The 19,929-nt window shown below is 45.8% G+C and overlaps 1 protein-coding gene across 4 annotated transcripts in view; it reads left to right on the top strand.

Moving 5' to 3' along the window:
* Window positions 1–19,929, top strand: part of TNC (tenascin C) — a 93,360-nt gene that overhangs the window by 38,749 nt on the left and 34,682 nt on the right. Inside the window, exons 7-15 of one of the 4 annotated variants that reach the window (XM_024762669.1) lie at window positions 370–639; window positions 1,393–1,578; window positions 1,808–1,897; window positions 3,304–3,567; window positions 11,232–11,504; window positions 12,545–12,817; window positions 13,424–13,696; window positions 16,421–16,693; window positions 18,995–19,267. In XM_024762669.1, the coding sequence (XP_024618437.1) occupies window positions 370–639; window positions 1,393–1,578; window positions 1,808–1,897; window positions 3,304–3,567; window positions 11,232–11,504; window positions 12,545–12,817; window positions 13,424–13,696; window positions 16,421–16,693; window positions 18,995–19,267 (2,175 nt within the window). The remainder of the gene's footprint in view (window positions 1–369; window positions 640–1,392; window positions 1,579–1,807; window positions 1,898–3,303; window positions 3,568–11,231; window positions 11,505–12,544; window positions 12,818–13,423; window positions 13,697–16,420; window positions 16,694–18,994; window positions 19,268–19,929) is intronic. The other 3 variants (XM_024762666.1, XM_024762667.1, XM_024762668.1) reach the window with 3 other exon arrangements.

Raw genomic sequence — 19,929 nt, 5'->3', positions numbered from 1 at the left:
TCAATGCTTTTCGAGTGAAGTAGCCCGTACGTGCGTTTCTTCAACTCGTGATGATGATGATGATGATAATAATATAGCCACAACCACTTATCATACAACCACGACATTGCAGGCCATGTTCTAGATGCGCCACATCCATTATTTCCTTTAATGTTTGAAAAAACAGAAACCCTACAAGATAATTGTCATCATCCCTACTTACAGCATAGCAAACAGGAAATTGAGGTTCCGAAAGACAAAATAAGGTCAGTTGGCCAGTATGCACCTGAACGTACGCTCACGGATCTGGAAGGCTACAAGCCCTCTTTCTGCTCAGCCCTTGGCACTGGCCCTGACCTCTGAAACCCCTCTGTCCTCTGCCTGTCACAGGCTTGGACGCCCCCAGCCAGATCGAAGTGAAAGACGTTACGGACACCACTGCTCTGATCACCTGGTCCAAGCCCCTGGCCGAGATCGACAGCATTGAGCTCACATACGGGATCAAAGATGTGCCAGGCGACCGAACCAGCATCGACCTCACACACGAGGAGAACCAGTACTCCATCGGGAACCTGAAGCCAGACACAGAGTACGAGGTTTCCCTCATCTCCCACAGGGCCGACATGTCTAGCAGCCCCGCGAGAGAGACCTTCACAACAGGTAACGGGCCTCCTCCTGCTAACAGCCCCAGGAGAGGAAAGATTGCCAGACTCCCATCCCCACTACATGTCGGGGTGTCTTCCAGGCTCCTTTTACAGTGGAAACAATGGAAAGGGGATTTTCATTCCTTTAAGTTTTATTTTAAAATACTGTAGCAATTGATTGATTAATATTACCGCAAATAACCTTCTAAGGCAAAAGAAAATTTTTGCCTACATAGAAGATTCTGGTCTGAGATTCTCAGACATTTTGGTTAAAACAAAATTTAAATAAATATTTTAATAATAAAATGCAGTATATGGAAAACATAAATGACAAAGATGCCTTCTAACCTCTTAGCCTACAGCACTATCTTAAAACTACCAAAGTGTCAATCATTCATTCACTAAATAGTTTTTCAGAGCTCGGTAAGCTCCGTATGAGTTATTAAAAATCCAGTGATGAATACAACAAACCTGTTCTTACAGTCACAGAGCTTATTTGCAAGTTTCTGTATAGTTTTTATTAAGCACGAAATCGGTGGAAAACGTGAATGATTGAGGTAACATGTGCTTTAATAATGAGGAAAGTGTCAAGTATGTAGTATTTGTTTAGATGTGTGCATTAGCTATTGAACCAGAGAAGTGTGTGGGCAATTCTGTCATTTCTCTCCAATGGCAGGCACCTTTCATGTCTCACCTTGAACTGTCAAGGACTCCCTCTCTCCTGGTGCCTGGTGTTCTCGATACCAATGCCCCTTCCTCTCCCAAACAGGCCTGGATGCGCCCAGAAATCTCCGCCGCATCTCCCAGACAGACAACAGCATCACCCTGGAGTGGAGGAACGTCAAGGCGGCCGCCGACAGTTACAGAATTAAGTACGCACCCATCTCCGGAGGTGACCATGCCGAGGTAGAAGTCCCCAGGAGGCAACAAACCACAACCAAAACTACACTCACAGGTGAGGTCCGCATCCCTGACCCAACTGGCCCTGGGTTGCAACCCTCCAGAGAGTGAATAAAAACGGTTCCTAGCTACCCATCTCACTTGGGCATCAGTGAGTCAGGCTGTGAAACGGTCCAGACATTGAGACATCGTAGCCTTCAGGGACTAGTTCAGGGCCATTTTTATGGCCTTCTGAAAGTCTGTCCAGTTTTGGGCTGAATCTCAACCTGCATGTTCTCTCTTAGGTCTGAGGCCAGGAACCGAATATGGTATTGGAGTGTCTGCCGTGAAGGGGGACAAGGAGAGTGACCCAGCCACCGTCAATGCGGCCACAGGTGAGGCCCGCCTGGATTCCCACCTCCACGGGACTACCATCAGCAGACACAACAGGGCCCAGGAGGCAGGAAACCTACTTAAAAAGAAACAGTAGATGCCCAGAGGGAGGTGGGGCTTCTAGGATCATGCAGCCCAGGTGTCCACATTCCAAAGTAGCATAAGCACTCCCCAGGTGAGTGACCCTAACGTTACTCTCTGCGCAGGAAGGGGGACGGGATATTTTCCCAAAAATTGGAACCAGACTTTATAAGAGATCTACAAACTTTTGAAAGTTGGCAACTGATTCAATTTTTTATAAACCACTGACCAATCAAAACACATCTGGGGGCTTTTCTCTTAGCAAACACTTAACTTGTATTGCATACCCTCATCACATAAATTGTAAGTGGCAGGAGCGTAGTTTAAGGCAATCTTTGCTCTTACGTATTGCATCCTGCAGCTCCAGCCTCTGAGGGAGAATGCTGAGGGGCTACATGATTTGAGGCCACTGATTCTTTCTGCAAGTTTGTTTGTTTTTTCTGGAAAATTTGTAAAGAAAGAAAACTCTTCCCTTTACCTCTCCACCAGACTTATTGTGGCTGGGGTGGGGAGATCATTATGTAGGATCCAATGCTGAGCACTTATACATATTCTTTTTGATCTTTCATTTGGAGGTAAGTGTAGATTCGCATGCAGTGTAAGGAAGAATACAGAGAGATCTGTACCCTTTGTCTAGTTCCCCCCATTGGTAAAATTTGTGTAACTGCAGAACATTATCACAACCAGGAAACTGACATTGATACAGTCTATCAACTTTATTCAGATTTCACTCAGCTGTGCGTGTGTGTGTGTGTGTGTGTGTGTGTGTGTGTGTATTTAGTTCTATGTTATCACTTGTAGATTTCGGAATCTACCACTACAGTCAGACACCAAATAGTTCCAATCCCAAGGATCGCTCTTGCTACACTTTTCTATAGTCAAGGCAACTCCCACCCTCCCCTTCACCTTAATCCTTGGCAATCACTGATCTGGGCTTCATCCAATTTTGTTATTTCAAGAATGCTACATAAAAGGACTCATACAATATGCAACCTTTAGAGACTGGCTTTTTCGCTAAGAATAATTCTCTTGAGATCCATCCAAATTGTGTCTTGTATCAATAATCAGTTCCTTTTAAAGGCATTTAATTATCACTTCATGGTATGGATATATCACTATATTATTTTTAATCTTTCAAAAACTCAGTGAGGTACCGTACAATAACAGCATCTCACAAAGGCGAAAACTGAGACTCAGACAGCTGAGTCACCTGAAGCCACACAGCGCTACGGCAGACCTAGGACTGTAGCCCACAACCAGCTTTCAGCCCCAGAAGCAGTCCTGCCCTGAAGCCTGAAGGGTGTTCAACTCTCTGTTTTCCTCCCAGACCTGGACGCGCCCAGGGACCTTCGGGTTTCTGAACCTACGGAGACCAGCTTGACCCTGCTCTGGCAGACGCCACTGGCCAAGTGTGACCGTTACCGCCTAAACTACAGTCTTCCCTCGGGCCAGCCAGTGGAGGTGCAGCTCCCCAGAGGCACCACCTCCTACGTCCTGAAAGGCCTGGAACCTGGGCAGGAATACACCATCCTCCTCACAGCAGAGAAGGGCAGGCACAAGAGCAAGCCTGCACGGGTACAGGCATCCACAGGTGAGGTCAGCCTCTGAGCTCTCGCCGCACCCTCTGTTGATTCTGAGGTTGCAGACCCATCAGCCAGATTGTCTTCAAACGAGAAGACCAGATGGGAAGGCGTGGGGATGTCTCTACTCATGACTGCTCTAAATCCCATTTGCAAGAGTTACTTACCTATCTTTTCCTCTTGTCAACTCATCAACAGCAAAGTTCCCTAGCTGGGCAAGCAAAGTGGTTTTTAAATATTTCCTCCTAGGAGAACTTAAAGCATCAAAGTTTGTGTTTGTCTTTGGTTCTTTTCTTTTTTTTTAATTTTGTGCATTTCACAGAATCTTTTAAATTTTTCTCATTTTCCTCCCTCTTTAGCACAATTAATTAACTTTTCATTTTATTTCTTTTCAAGATGACCAAGATGTTGGGAATAATTCCTTGTTTTTTCCCCATTAATTGTTTTTATTCCAGGTCTTTTGCTTTCCTCTCAGGTTACCTGAAACATTGCACACGGTCCTTTGAGCCTTCCACAGTGGACTTCTCATTTTCTCTTGGTCATTAAGAGGTGAACTTTGTTTTTCCATGACAGCTTAATCCTGACCTCCAGTATCCCTTCTAGCCCAAGTATCCTGTTCTTTGTACCTGCTTCCATATTTTCTCAATGGCTAAATTGAGAAAAAAAATCAGTTCTTCCTATATGAAAATATACACATTTAACTTTGGCCCCCAAATATTCAAGAGGTTCAGGGGAAAAATGTTAATTCTTCAGGGTCTGACGAGTAATAGTCTTTAGTTTCAATTCAATAAGTAAGTATGTATTGAGAACCCACTGAATATATTGTAGTATGCTGATATTTGAGGGGAAAAAATGGTTTATGTACTTAGCACTGCTATTCTGACTCATGTGCACTTACTCACAGTCCCTGGAAGAAGACCAGATGGATGTTAGACAGCACTCAAGCAAGGAAAGGGAGTGACTGGGCAGCACTCAGCCAAGGAAAGGGAGTGAATGGGGGAGTCAGGAGTAGCCAGGGACGGTGTCTTGGCAGAGATGCTATTCCAGCTGAGTCTCCATAAGCAGAAAATGTGTTGCACTGACGGTCATATTTGGAAATGCCTTGAAGCATCTTTGTCATTTATGGATACTTGCACATGCATATAACTGAAATCTCAAATAACAGTCACTTAAGCAAGATACAAGTTGGTTTCCTCTCTCATAAAGTAAGTCTGCGGTTAGGTGGTTCAGGGATGGCACAGCAGTTCCAAATTATCGGGGATCTGGGCTCCTTCTAGCTTCTGTTTCACTAGTCTTAGTTCTTGGCTTCCATTCTCAAAGTCACCTCCATGTCACAATACGGCTACTTCAGTACAGCCTTCACATCTGTGTTCTAGGCAGCACGAAGAAGGAAGAGCCAAAACCAAAAAAAAAAAAGTAACTTCTAGATGAGAATCTTTCTGGAAACCTCACCAATGACTTCTACTTGATTTCACTGGCCACTTGTAGCTATAAGTAAGTCTAGGAAAGGTAGTCTGCTGGTGGAGCATGTTACTGCCCACATAAAATTGTGGTAGTTTGTAAGGAAGAGAGAGAGAAGGGGTATTTAGTAGACAAAGAGCAGCCTCTTCAGAAAGTCTAAAGTGAGCCCAGGTGCTCAATTCTGTTGACTCTGTGCATGGACTGCTTCCCACGCAGCTATGAGATGACCATCAAGGATGCGTGGCGGTGGGGGGTGGGTAGCTTGATCATAGATGAGGGGGGAGGGGAGAATAAATTGGGAAGAAATAAATCTACGGTAGAGATTTCAATGGTTCAGCTTTATAAACATGAGTTTGTTATAAGATGCGAAGGGACCACAAATGAATCAGAGAAACAAGAGAGGGAATTTCTTCTTCTCTTCCCTCCTCCTCTCCCTCCCTCCCTCTCTCTCTCTCTCCCTCTCTCTTCACTTTTCCCTGAGTTTTACAAATGCTAGATTACAGAGAGTTTCCTATCTCCACTCAATCATCTTACCCTCTGGCTACAGCCACTTTATCCCCTATCTCCAGCAGGGAATCCCCAGGCTTTAGCCGCTCAGGGAGATGAAAGCTTTCAAGTGAATCACAGGCTGGAATTACTTTGTCTCTAAGAGCCCAGTTTTGGCATCCCAAGGGCTCAGTGGTTTCTTTTCCCCAGCCGTGCCTCCTTAACACTGTTTCAAAGAAATCACGTTGCATATTTAAAGACATTCTTCATTACAGGAAAAATGTGCAAAGTCCCTTTTATGGGCTCTTCCCCCATTGTCTCTAGAATATTTCTCTCTATGGCTTTCTCCATAGAACGATTTTATTTTATTAAAAGTGAGGTGGACATTTCTCTCCATCTCCTGAAGTCTATCTTCCCAATAAATATCTCCTACAATATCCTCCCAGTAAATATCTCCTTCATCTACTCAGTCAGTAATGCACTACAACCATGCTCCGTGCTAGGTCCCGGGGATACTACAGCCATGAAGACAAGTCTGTGCTTCCAAGGAGGTAACTATCTAGTAAACAGACACCTTCACTTGCTGTAACTAGGCAAGCAGGACTATGCCGTGGAAGGCGTAAAGAAGCAGAAGTCCAGGCACCCGGCCTTGGTAAACACATGGGGAGAAAAAAGAAACAGGAAAAGTGGGAGCGCTTAGAGGAAGGTACCATGTGGTTATGAGTCCTGAAATGTCAAAGGGTTGTAGGTTCAAAGGTCAGAAGAAAGGGATTCCCAGCTCTGCATTACTCAATTCTGAATAGCGGAAGTCTGCCAAGTGTCGCTCATTGTCTGTGGGTTTTCCAGAGAAGATGTGAAATTGGCTGCCCCAAAGCATTCTTCCCAGAGAATTCCAGGGCTCTGGTCGCGGCATTGAGCCAAAACGCAAGCCTTTTCCTTGATGCAGCACCAAGTTAAGTTAAAAGTATGCCTTACCTAGATGCCCATCACACCCGAAATACAATGCAAAGACCCTATCACAGGCTACACAGCCCTACGGAGTCTGGTCCTTCCCATCTCTCTGACCTCACTCCCACTACTTGTCCCCTTGCTCATTTCACCGTGGTCACCCTGGCCTTCTCGCTGTTCCTTAAGCATGCCAAGCCTGCTCCTACCTTAGGGCCTTTGCACATGCTACTCCTGCTGCCTAGATACCACTCTTCTCCCAGTTCTACACCCAGCACCTCCCTCATTTCATTCAGCTCAAGTCTCATCTCAACAGACCTCTCTGTCAACCAGTCTAAAACGGTGTCCTATCCTGATTTACCCCTTCATGCTGCTCCAGAGTTCCTCATGACACTTGCCTGACGTCACTCACTCGTTGGTTTACTTACCTATGGCCTGCCTCCTACTTCTAGCCAGAAAGGACTCTGTCTCCTTCATCCAGCGCTGCAGCCCCAGTACCTTGAACACAGCCAAACACGTGGCATATGCTTCATGAGCATCTGGGGACTCCAGCTCCTCCAGAGGCAGTATTTCCACTGAATCTTCTGGTCTTTTTCTTTCACCTCTGTATCAAAGGCCCAAATTCTCTCTCTTAAGGATTAAGGGAAGGGAAGTCATTCTCCTGGAGTCTTTAATGAAGCTTACTCTGGATAAAAATGGAAGGAAAGAAAGAAGGAAGGATGGGGGGAAGGAGAAAGGGATGGAGGGGGGAGAAAGGAAGGAAAGAAAGAAAAAAGGTACTATCCCTGTTAGCATTGAACAAAATGAGTCTGTGCCAGGCATCTCCCCCTCTGGCCCCATATTTGTATTCTAATAAACTCAACAACACCCTGCCTGAAGTGGAGGCCATGATTTTCTTTGAGCAGTAAGGGCCATAAAGCAGGGAGGATATGCAGAAACCCAAGGCCAATAAAGCATCCTCCCACACCGCGTAAGACTTGACAGTGATACCCCAGTAATTCTCAAGGGTTTGGGAAGCAGAGAAGCGGAATTTTGTTTTTAGCCACAGCTGCAAGTAATAGAAAACATTCTGCTCTAATTTTCCATTTTGATTTTCTCATGGAGCAAACTGAAATTCAGTCAAATATCTATCCATCCAACAAGTATTTATTTCTTACCTGCCATGGGTCAGGCAGCGCTGGTATAGAGAACAGAAAGACACAACCCCTCCACTCAGGAAATAACACACGTTGCAGTGAGAATGAGAGAACCAAAACCAAAATTATAGGAGCGTAACTAGTCTGCTTAGAGGAAGGTGTGGGAAGCTACAGGAGCACAGAGGCAGATACCCATCCCAGACCTGAGCAAAGTGAAGGCAGCATATCAGAGAAGGCTTTTTGGAAGAGGTGATACTTGGCTGAATCCTAAAAAAGGAAAATGAGTTGGGCAAGCAGAGAAGGGAGTCACGACATTTCCAGCTGGAGGAACGGTATGTGAGAAGCTCAAAGGCATGAGAAACTTCGTGTTAGTGAAACACCAGCCATACAGTCCTACTGTATGATGGAGCTGAGGATAATAGGGTACAAGGTTACAGACAGTATCAGTACCGTCTACAAAGGGCAGTGAATAGCATGCCGAGGGGCTTGGGTTTCATTCCTGACAGTGTGAAGAGTCACCAGAAAGTTTTAAGGCAGGCAAGGCTTTTAATTTCAATTAACTTTACAAGATGAGATCCAGGCAATTCAATCTACCCTTAGGGGTCCTGAGGCTTGAATTTGGCCATCCCGCTGCTGTTGGAGAATCACTCTCTCTCCCATCGGTGAGCACTAAAAGTGCATTCCTCATCAGTCAGCACTTGGTAATTACCATCTCCAAGATGGTGGAAATCTAAAGATTGAAAGTTGGCACAGCCAGAAATTCCCCCGGGCCAGCTGGTCAACTCACCATGAGCACAGAAATGGGATTTTGAAATTCTGATTTCCCAGGCCCACTGACATTGTTCAGAGGGTAGATGCCAGTGCACAGCTGGAAGAAAAAGACAACAGCCTTTTCATAAAGAAAGGCCAAGAAATTCACGATGGAACTATACAACGGAAACACTGGGCTTCTGGGGCAGTAAGCCCACAAGTGTGTCATTTGCTGTTGAAATGCAGAGTCCGCATTGATGAGAAGCCTCTGGTCTCGATCTCGACTGTTGTCTGCTGTATTTTTATTCACGTTTTTCCCTCTCTTTTCATAATTCTTACCTGCCTCCCTTTAATTTATCTACTGATTTTATTAATTGAAGTTACACCTTTTACTTGTCTGTCTAGCATTTGTTTCGTGAAGGGTTTTGGGTCGGGCACGAAAAGCACCCACCCAGCAGTGGTCACGGTCACAGCACTAAATATGACTGATTTTTTTTTTCTTGATCTGCCTAACCCCCTCCCCCCCAACACACACACAAGAAGTGGAAGAATAGCCAAAAATTTTGGTGAAAGTATCATCACCATGACTATTACCATTTACTGAGCAACATGACATTTTATGAAAATTAGTCTATCCACTGTAAGAAGAGATGAAGCAGGATGTGAAGGACATTGTATAAAGTATCCGTGGCATATAAAAAAGCTGATTTAAAGAAAACAATCGTTCTCATGAGGAAGAGACATTTTCTAATGTGGATCTCCTCCTCTCTCCAACCATCTTTACTACAACAGCTTAACAGACAATCTGTAACCCCTCCATAACCCCTCCCTCTCCCAGTTAGGTAATTCTCCCCACATCTCTTACAACCTGGTACCTGAAATCTCTTTCATGGAAAAAAATATGCTTTATGTCATAATTAGAGAAAGAACTTAAAAGGCAGTTACCTGCGAGGAATCACTGACTTAATTCACGCAAGGGGGGGGGTCAACTATCAATGTCAGCTAGGTTCTTGACAAGAAGTTTTGACAGCAGCAGGAGAAAAAAAAACAAGAAAGTGGGATAAAAAGGAGAGTTTATGGGCCACAGAGTTCATTTCCTTAACTTTACAGTTTGGCTTAGATTGGTTTTTGTCTGATGTCTCTTCAAGCATGAGGGCTCTTGGAATATTTGAAAAGGACACACTCCTGAGTTTAGTTGTGCTAAAATCCCAAGGTCAAGGAGATAATTGCTACAACTGGAGCGCTGCTCCTGGCCTCACAAGGGCCACTGGGTTAAAAGATAGCTCATCTTTTCCCCTTTCTTTCCCCACAAGTAGATACATCACTTGGAACTTGGGGTCCTCTTTTTCTCACCTAGACCATGTTTGTGTGGTTAAGAACTGCTATGGGGTCTTGGATAAGGGCTCCAGGACACAGATTTGGGTTGAATGAGGAATCTGTAGAATGAAGGTCAAGGTCAGGTATGGCCAACATTTTCTGAAAGGGCCAGACAGTATTTTAGACTTTTCAGGCCATATGGTCTCGGTCTCAACTCCTCTACTGCGCCACTGCAGCACATAAGCAGCCACCAGCAATGTGTAATTGTGCAGGCACGGCTGAGCTCCAATGAGATTTTACTTACGACATCAAAATTTGAATTTCATATACTTTCATCTGTCATGAAGTATTCTTCTTTGGATTTTTCCAACCATTTAAAAATTTAAAGACTGTTGTCGGCTCACTTATTACCAAGAGAGGCAGCAGGCTGGATTTGACCCTCAGATCATAGCTGGCAGACCGCTGTTCTAGATCAAACAAGATTTGAAGGAGTGTCAGCTTTGCCGAAATGGAACAATTAGGAAGAACCTTCCCCAGAACGTAGAAAAGTCTGAATCAAACAGGTTCTTGAAAAGAAACATTTTCCCCTCTGAAAGGATATCTTCTATCCAACTGCAAGCTAAGGTTTTCAAGTGAGACGTCTGCTTTAATGGACAGATAGGACTGATTTGAAATGAGCAGCCAATGTGAGGCATATAGAGAGAAACAATTTGTTCACCTAAATGAACTCAAGGCAGTTCTTACTCTGTTGTTTAGAGGATCTGTTTCCAGAGAAAATCCTTTCTTCCTAGGTGACGCAAAGTCCATTTAGGCTCAGCCTGGGCAAATTATCACCTTGAAGGCATATGCATTCAGACAAGTGAATGTTCTGCGTTTGCTCATTCTAGAGATGAATAAAGACGGCAAGTTTTAACTGAGCTTAATAAGCTGTTTCTCCCAGGGCCTCAGTCTTTCTTTCTATCCAATGAGGGACAGCTTTGCAAAGACTCAGTGACTTCCTCTGGACAGTCTTACTTGTACTGTGTTAATTTATCTCTGATCTTCCTGAAGTGGTTTATGTAAACTGATTTGAGCCCCAGAAACTGACAAAAATCCCAGCATAAAGAGACTAAAACATGCCTTCCAGGAGAGATTGAGGAAGCACGGAAAGGAAGAGAATCTAAGAGGAGGCAATTTCCTCAAAACACAGAAGGCTGCACGGCTCAGGCCAAGGATCCCAAGCGTAGCCGAAGGCTGTTCCTATGATCTCACCTTTAAGACGAGAGCCGCTTTCCAAAGTGGAAACTGCAGCCCAGAGCAGTACTAACACAGACGTGTAGCATCTTCCAAATCCACAGGACACTGCTCAGTAGAAAAACACCGTATTCAAAAGTCAAACCCAAACACACAACAAGGCAAAATAAGTATTCTATTGATTTATCTGTTGGTGTTTTGATGGCGACAGCATGGCTCAGGGATGCAGGTGGCCCTTGGGGCCCCCATGGTCTCGCAGCATTGGCAGCGGGTTTGCCATTTCTGAGTTCCCAGATGGAAAGCATTTCAGGAATGATTTAACTGACCCCGTCTCTGTCATTATTCAGACCACGCCCCTGAAATGGAAAAGCTCACCGTGACCGAGGCTGGCTGGGACGGCCTCAAACTCAACTGGACCACAGCTGACCAGGCCTATGAGCATTTTGTCATTCAGGTGCAGGAGGCCAACAGGGTGGAGGCAGCTCAGAACCTCACGGTGCCCGGCAGCCTGCGGGCTGCGGACATCCGGGGCCTCAAGGCCGCCACCCCTTACAGAGTCACCATCTACGGGGTGATCCGGGGCTATAGTACACCAATGCTCTCTGCTGAGGCCTCCACAGGTACCTCTTACCTTTCTGTCTACAGCTTCTGTTTTTCCCAACAGGAACCTGCCCAAGGATAAGCAGATGCAACTCGTTTTTGGTTTTGTTTTGTTTTGTTTGCGGTACGCGGGGCTCTCTCACTGTTGTGGCCTCTCCTGTTGCGGAGCACAGGCTCCGGACGCGCAGGCTCAGCGGCCATGGCTCACGGGCCCAGCCGCTCCGCGGCACGTGGGATCTTCCCGGACCGGGGCACGAACCCGTGTCCCCTGCATCGGCAGGCGGACTCTCAACCACTTCCCACCAGGGAAGCCCCGCAACTCGTTTCTGAATAGACTTGAGTACCTTAAGTAATAGCACTACGGTGCCTAATGATGGGAAGATATCAAGCCGCACAACTCCTGGGGTAGCTTTCTCACTGCACCCCATGTGAACCACAGCCTCTGGGGCTGTGCATAGCCCAGCCTGGGGACTATACACACAGCCCCAATGGCAGGGACCTTTGGCTTCACAAACAGGGCTCCCTCCTGGTGAGGGATGTTAAGGCATTATATTCAGAAGGAAAAAAAAATAATAATCTCTTTGTCTGCCGGAGGCTAGGGCAATTCCTTAATGAAATAAGATCACAAATGTTTTCCTACGCCTCACCCCCTTGGCTCTATTTCTCAAATTTAGGAAGCTGCATGGTTATCTAAAGAAAGTCACATTAAAAAAAAAAAAAAGTAATATAAAGCCTATTCTTTTGTTAAGGAGTCCCTGGATCTTGGTGTGTAACTTGATCGTTAAACTAGTTCTTTTTTAAAATATTTTATCTTTTTTATTTGCATTTGCTATCTCAACATTTGCCCATTCGTTTTTTTTTTAATCTTTATTGGAGTATAATTGCTTTACAATGGTGTGTTAGTTTCTGCTTTATAACAAAGTGAATCAGTTATACATATACGTATGTTCCCGTATCTCCTCCCTCTTGCATCTCCCTCCCTCCCACCCTCCCTATCCCACCCCTCCAGGTGGTCTCAAAGCACCCGAGCTGATCTCCCTGGTTTTTTGTCCTTCTCCAGGAGAAGCTCCCCATTTGGGAGAGGTCACGGTGTCCGAGGTGGGCTGGGATGCCCTAAAACTCCACTGGACAGCTCCGGAAGGAGCCTACGAGCAGTTTCTCATTCAGGTGCAGGAAACTGACACAGAGGAGGCAGCCCAAAACCTCACTGTCCCGGGAGGACTGAGGTCCGTGGACCTGCCTGGGCTCAAGGCAGACACTCACTATAGCGTCACCATCCGCGGGGTGACTCGGGACTTCAGCACAACCCCTCTCTCTGTTGAAGTCTTGACAGGTATTCTAGGCTACTTCATTAATTTGTTTCCTCCCACTGTCTCTGCTCAGAAGGTATCAACACTCTTCCCTCCTCTAAACTGGGTTCAGCCCCTACCCCAGTGGGAAATACCGGTGAATCATCCCTGCTTCCATACAAAGGTCCTGTCCCTTATTTGGCCGAGTCCTAGTCCTAGCATGGCAGCCAATTCCAGGGAAAGTTCCACCTACTCTTCTTTTATATAAATTGAGGTGACTTTTCTTTTAAAGCAAGTTTCAGTCGTAATAGCTAAGAAGTTGGAAAGCACACTCTGCGAGTGGGGAAAAAATAAACGTTGATCTGAGCTCATTTTAAGAACGCATCAGAGGACTCCCCAAAGCACCATTTGTATGTCAAGAATGGAAGTTGTGAACAATTCTGAGAACTATGTTTCATTTCCAAAGGCTGACTAGAAAAGCCCTGGCTTTAGTGCCAACAGAGTGTCCTCAACACCGGCTGTAAATCACGCATCTGCGATCAACACTCACCAAACAACTCACCCCAACCTCAGCCAAAATGCCATCTTGCCTGAATCCCAGCATGCAACTGCCTTTTTTAGTAACTCAGCAACTCTGTCTTCTTATGCAGAGGAGGTTCCAGATCTGGGGAACCTCACCGTGACTGAGGTTAGCTGGGATGCCCTCAGACTGGACTGGACCAGCCCAGATGGGATCTATGAGCAGTTTGTCATTGAGATCCAGGAGGCTGACCAGACCCAAGAAGCTCACAGTCTCACGGTTCCTGGCAGCCTGTGCTCCGTGGAAATCCCAGGCCTCAGGGCTGGTACCCCTTATACAATTACCCTGCGCGGCGAGGTCAGGGGCCGCAGCACTCAGCCCCTTGCTGTGGAGGTCATCACAGGTATACCACCCTCCTCCCAGACCAGGGACCTGATTGTGTCAGCCCATTCATTGGAATAGAGAAAATTCCCCATGTATCAGGGCCCTCTCTCAAAGCTGTTGGCAGGCAGCGTGAACACGAGCTCTAACTCCGGAGGGTGTGGGTTGGAATTCCACCTTGCTGGCCGAATATTCTTGGGTATCTCATTGTACACCTCTGAGCCTTCATTTCTCACCTTCAAATCAGAGATAATACTCCTACCTCAGAACACTGTCTTGAGCCGTAAATGAGATAATGTACACAGCAAAGCACCCCTCCTGTAGTAAATTTTGAATGCCAAATAGCTAAAGTTATCAGATAGCAACATATCATAATATAAATAGCATAAACAGTAGGGCCGTGACACAAGAATAAGGTCAGAACTTTCTAGAGAAATCTTATCATAAGTGGCCTCAGAGTCACTTACTGCCATCCATCTGGTAGTCAGACCTCCACAGAATAACCTTTGAAATGACCTACCATCTTCTGCTGAAGTTAGCCAAGTCTCGCTCTCCTTAACAGACCCTCAAGGCAGGGCTATTTCTAAGAAAGGACAGTCACGTTTGACTTCAAAGTTTTTGGTTCAGTTTGGAGAGGAAAAACAATTCATCTCAGTTTGTCCCCTGAAGACGTGCAACTCCATCTGTTATAGAAAACTCTGTGCTGGTCATGAGGTTTCTAGAAACAACTTTAAAAAAAGTCACGGGAAAATGAGCCTGATTTGGGGGAACAGGGTTTTTATGCTGGGCCCTAAGCCCATGCCCTTCTCTACACATACTGTGTTTTGAAAATGCCGCCCAAATAACCTAAGCAAATGAATTGTCTTCCTTGCTCATACATACCAAATAAACCTGGCCCTTGCTAGAAACTACACACAGTTCCCCAAATAAGAGAAGTAATGTTGCAATACACCTAAACTGGCCAGATTATCCATGGCCTGTGTTTCCCAGAATATTGTCAGACCAAACGAGCAAAAGGGGCCTTTGAGACACGTGGGATCTGGGAGCAGGGTGCTAATGATCCACATCTGTAGTTCGTAAACGTTTTGTAAACGTTTTGTTTTTAGCAGCAAATTCCTTTTGCACGTGAAATCTTACAAGGAGGCCCACTATGTGACAGATAAATGAACAGCTATTCTTGGTGAGCCGGGAAGGAGGAGAGGGCTGCCCACACTCTCCTTGTGCACTGAATCCTGGAATATCTCATACTCTTTCTGGGGGAAATCTTGCAGATATTTTCTTTTCTGACTTCAAATCCATGGCCACTTCAGCCTTAAAAAGAGAGGCTGGGAGATTGCACTTAACCCTGAGCAGCATTCCACTAAGTAGTGAGTGTTTCCATATCCGGAACCCAAACTTTCTAAATCAGCAATGACTACATTAAATTTCCTTCCTACCTTGTAGGAAAATGAATACTGGGCCCTGCTCTGCACCATTTGCTGAGCAAAACATAATCACTTTTAATGAAGAGTAGGCACAAACGGCCTTGTTTGTGATGCAGACATTCTTCAATCAGACACAAAGTGCTACCAGGAGAAGCGGGGAGGGAAAATGTAAAGCCAGGAATCCAGTACAGTATGGAAACTTTGATCTCTGAAGGATTAGAAAAGTCCAAAGATAAAACATCGGACTTGTCCAAACCTGATTCAGCACATGCTTTATACACCCCGTCAGACAGCCTGTGGCCAACAATGAGATGATCTCTCCAAAGTCCAGTAATGAGACGAAGCAGGTAATTCTCTCCCACGTGACCAAGAAGTTCCAAGGAGAAACATCGAAACAGTGATACACAGCTCTGCATTCTCGGAGCCAACCAACTGAGGATAGAAAACACTTGGGAAAAAAATTCCAGGAAGCTCCAAAAGGCAAAACTTGAATTTGCCATGTGCTGGTAACTACACACATAGCATTTACATTGCATTAGGTATTATAAGTAATCTAGAGATGATTTTTTAAAGTATACAGGAGGATGTGCATAGATGATATGCAAATACTACACCATTTTATATGCATCCTCAGCTTGTTATCTACGGGGGTCCTGGAACCCATCCCCCAAGGGTACCAAGGAACAGCTGTGTGTCTGTTAGGCTGCCACTTACCAGGTCCTCACTATGTATCAGGTGTGACGTCAGATATGTGTCAGGTATAAACTCAGAGGTTTATAAATATTATCATCCAATCATCACACATTGCAATGAAATGGTACTGTCAGCTCCAATTGAAGACGAGGGGCACAAGGCTCAGAGATGACCTGGGTGACATGCCCAAGATTACGCAGCTAGCAAACATCGGTGCTGGAGTTCTAACCAAGGCCCATCTGCCTCCAGAGCCTGTACTTTTAACCAACTCCTACTTCTCTTACCCTGACCCACAATCCCACATTTTTCATGGGCCTTTAGGGTGCCAGTCATGCATGATCCTCAGAGACCTCCCAGCAGTGGGTTGTCAGCGGTTGTGACGGCATTGCCATCTCAAGGAGGAACACTGTAGATGTTCCCCTTTCTGACCATCTTCAACTCCTGAAGAAAGCTGTGGCCAGATTACCGCAGTTCAAACAGGAAACTCCCCGAGACCAAGAATGACCACACACACAAACACAAGAAAATCTCTTGCCCCTTTCTTTCTTCCCTAGAGCTGGGCCGTGGGACGTTTGGTTTCTTCGCTTTCTGTTTGCAGCGCTGACAAATTCCTCTCTGTCCTTCTTCAGCGGAGCTCCCCCAGCTGGGACACTTAGCCGTGACTGAGGCTGGCTGGGACGGCCTCAAACTCAACTGGACCACAGCTGACCAGGCCTATGAGCATTTTGTCATTCAGGTGCAGGAGGCCAACAGGGTGGAGGCAGCTCAGAACCTCACGGTGCCTGGCAGCCTGAGGGCTGCGGACATCCAGGGCCTCAAGGCCGCCACCCCTTACAGAGTCACCATCTACGGGGTGATCCGGGGCTACAGAACACCAATGCTCTCTGCTGAGGCCTCCACAGGTACCTTCCTCTCCCTGTCCATGATGCTTTCTCTCCAAGAGGCGTGTGGGGAGCCAGCTTCCGTCCATATCTGAATCCTTCCCACGTGCCCATCGGCTACTGAACTTGCATGCTCACACACCTCCCTATGGGCTGCGCCTTGTTCCAGATGCTCTGACCCCTCACGAATGAACACGCAGATGCTACCTTTTCTGACCTCTAGCCTCTCCCAGACCTTACCTATCCAATCCTATAACTACATCTCTTCTAAAGGGTGGCTTTCCATTTCACGAGACAGCCCGATGGTCTTAACTCTTTTCTCCGGTGCTTGGCTATAACTAAAAGCCGACCCTTCCGACGTGTGAGTTCTGGTGGAGCACAGATTGTTTACCTTAGAGAGTCTTTTTGCTAGTTGCAAGTGGTGCTTTGCTATCCCAGATCCCTCAAGGGTGTGGGCATGTGGTTCTTGCATTCAAAAGAAATGTTTGAATTTAAATGTTTCTTTAAAATGCACTGAGTATAATACAAGAACTGCATTACCCTCCTCCCCCGGGCAATTCTCTCAGATACTCAAGTCACTGTTAGAACATCAAATTAGCAAATAGCTAGACCAAAAAAGAAAAAAAAACCACACAATTATGACTGGAGACAGTACCAAAGAACAAGCCATTCATTAGCAGAAGTACACACAGCAGCATTTGAAACAAAGAATGTCCCGGGCTATGAATGTCAAAGATCTGATGCCCTTTTTGTTCTTTTAATCGAGAGTTGCTCCCTGGACTGTTGGCCTTTGCATGGCACACTCCCAGCCCGGACCCAGGAGGGTGCGTTATAGTTTACTCATCACTCTCCTCCAGTGACAGGGCATTCAGTGTTTCCCTGCAGCCTGCTCAAGAGCCCAGCCCTCCCCAGCACTGCTTTCCATGTTCCATCCTCCCATGTGCCTCCATTGGTGTGAAACTGAACAGACGCTGTCAGGTTTGGTTTTGCATATGCCTGCCCCATTTTCCTATAATTATTGCAACTAAACTTTTCTGCAAACCTGTGTGTCCTAGTGGATTCTAGCAAAAGCTCTGCATTTTAGCCTCAATCATTTCAGTAACTCTTGCTGAGATAAACACACAGCACAGACAACTGCTGCATGAATGGTGACCCTGAAATGCCTAAAAATTGCAGCTGAGGCTGCCCTGGATGGACTCAGGGCTTTTTTATCTAACATCCATAAACAATCCCTTCTCAGAAGGCAAAGAAATCACCCGCCACTTTTGATCTTTCCTGAAGATCTTGCGGTTTGGGTGTTCTTAGTATTTTTATATGTTTTTTTTTTTTTTTCTTTATAATGATAGCAACATTCTTGCTCCTGACAAGTTGGTCTGTGGGGAAGAAGGGCCATAATTCCATCTGACCTGTGTTTCACCAGATCTCTTGGGACGGGAAGTCTTTCTCCTGCCTTGCTAGAGAGACAATACTAGCTTTTCAAATCTTGCTTCTGCCTGCCTTCTGCACATTTTATTCCTGTTGCTTGGAAAACCACTGGTATGATCATCTCTGAGACAAAATGTTACTTCTTGGCCAAACAGGGTCGCCTGATGGCCTTGTCCTGGCTCAGCTCTCTTGGTTGGCAATGCAATACTAGCTTTCTTGGCCCATGTAGAAGCAGTTAAGAAAAGACAAGCTATTTTAACAGAATATGAGGACAGCTGGCCCTTGTCAGAAGTATGATGAAAATACCAAGATTTACATTGACAAATTGCCAATTCCCTTTAAGTCACAAAATCAGAAGCCTCAAGGTACCACCTTGGGAGGGTAATGGCGTCAGAATTATTTAGTCGTCATCTGAACAGACGGGAGCTCCCTCAAACCAAAGGATGTCTGCTGGCTGCCGCCAAGTACTTGTGGTCTCCTGAGTGCAATTTAAGAGACTAGAAGCCGCCAGCGCTCGTATCTTTTGACCGATGGCCAGCATCCCTGAGGTGTGGCTCCCAGAAGCATCTGGGCTTCGACAGAACAGGTCCTGCTGTCGTCACTGGGCATGTCTCCTCACACACGCCAGATCTCGGCCAGGCCCTGATCTTGTGTGGCAGCTCCAGAGCGGGGAAATCTAATTACCATACCTTCCTTTTTGTATTTTTCTTTTAATAAATCCCCTTTTTCTCTCCCATTGGCACTGATTGGTAACATCTCTTCATGTCACCCTAAGCCTGTGAACTGTCGGATCTTTCTAGCTGGCTATGGTTCTGTTAACAACTGCAGTCTTAAAACCCAAACGCAATGATTAACTCAGATTTATTTGTTTCTTCTCTCCTACCCCTCCTTTTTCAGCCGGAGAACCTGAAATCGGAAACTTAAATGTTTCCGACATCACTCCTGAGAGCTTCAATCTCTCCTGGACAGCTACCGATGGGGCCTTCAAGACCTTTACCATTGAAATTATTGATTCCAATAGGTTCCTGGAAACGATGGAATATAACATCTCTGGTGCTGAACGAACTGCTCACATCTCAGGGCTCCGCCCTAATAATGATTTTATTGTCTACCTCTCTGGACTCACTCCCAGCATCCGGACCAAAACCATCAGTGCCACGGCCACCACAGGTACATGCACATTCGCCCGCTCCTAACACCCTCTCTCCAGAATCTTTTTTGCAGGTCAAAGCCACTCCTTCCTGCCCACTGGAGCACAGGCCACAGGGCACTAACTGTTCCGTGACACTAGGCTGGAGCTATTTAACATAACTCTCTTCCAGCAGCAGCCCAAATGGTGACTTTCCTAATTTGTCCCTGACCAGGACATTTGCAGCATAAAATGTAGTTTGGTCCAGACTGCCAAGTTGAATCTGGAGAAAAGAATTCTCCTCATCAGTAGCCAAAAAGCCATGATGAGAGCTGTCCTTGACTTGGAAAGACGTCTATATCGGTCAGAGAGGTCTTAAAACTTATATTGTGTGTTATCCAACTGTCTTTGTCTTCCTAGCGCCTTTGACTTCCTAATACCCAAATATTCCAACGATTTAATGAAACTGAATTGGGCAAGTGATGAGAAAGAGCAAAGATTATTCACCACATGAGTTCACGAGGAAATCATGCCATTCAGGCCACTCCAATTCCAATGCCACCTCTAGGAGAAAAGACCAGAACATGCTGGCTTGCTTCCAGAACAGTGAATGGCAGATGGCAAAAATAAAAGTAGAGTTTAAATAAGGAATTTGGTCAACAAAAGAGTGAACCGCTTTCACTAAATCCGCGGTATCTGTGAC

This window comes from Neophocaena asiaeorientalis, unplaced genomic scaffold (genome assembly GCF_003031525.2).
Source record: "Neophocaena asiaeorientalis asiaeorientalis breed wild unplaced genomic scaffold, Neophocaena_asiaeorientalis_V1.1 scaffold78, whole genome shotgun sequence".
NCBI classification, from domain to species: Eukaryota; Metazoa; Chordata; class Mammalia; order Artiodactyla; family Phocoenidae; genus Neophocaena; species Neophocaena asiaeorientalis.
Note: the sequence above shows the minus strand (reverse complement) of the source record. Positions and strands in the feature narration are given on the sequence as shown.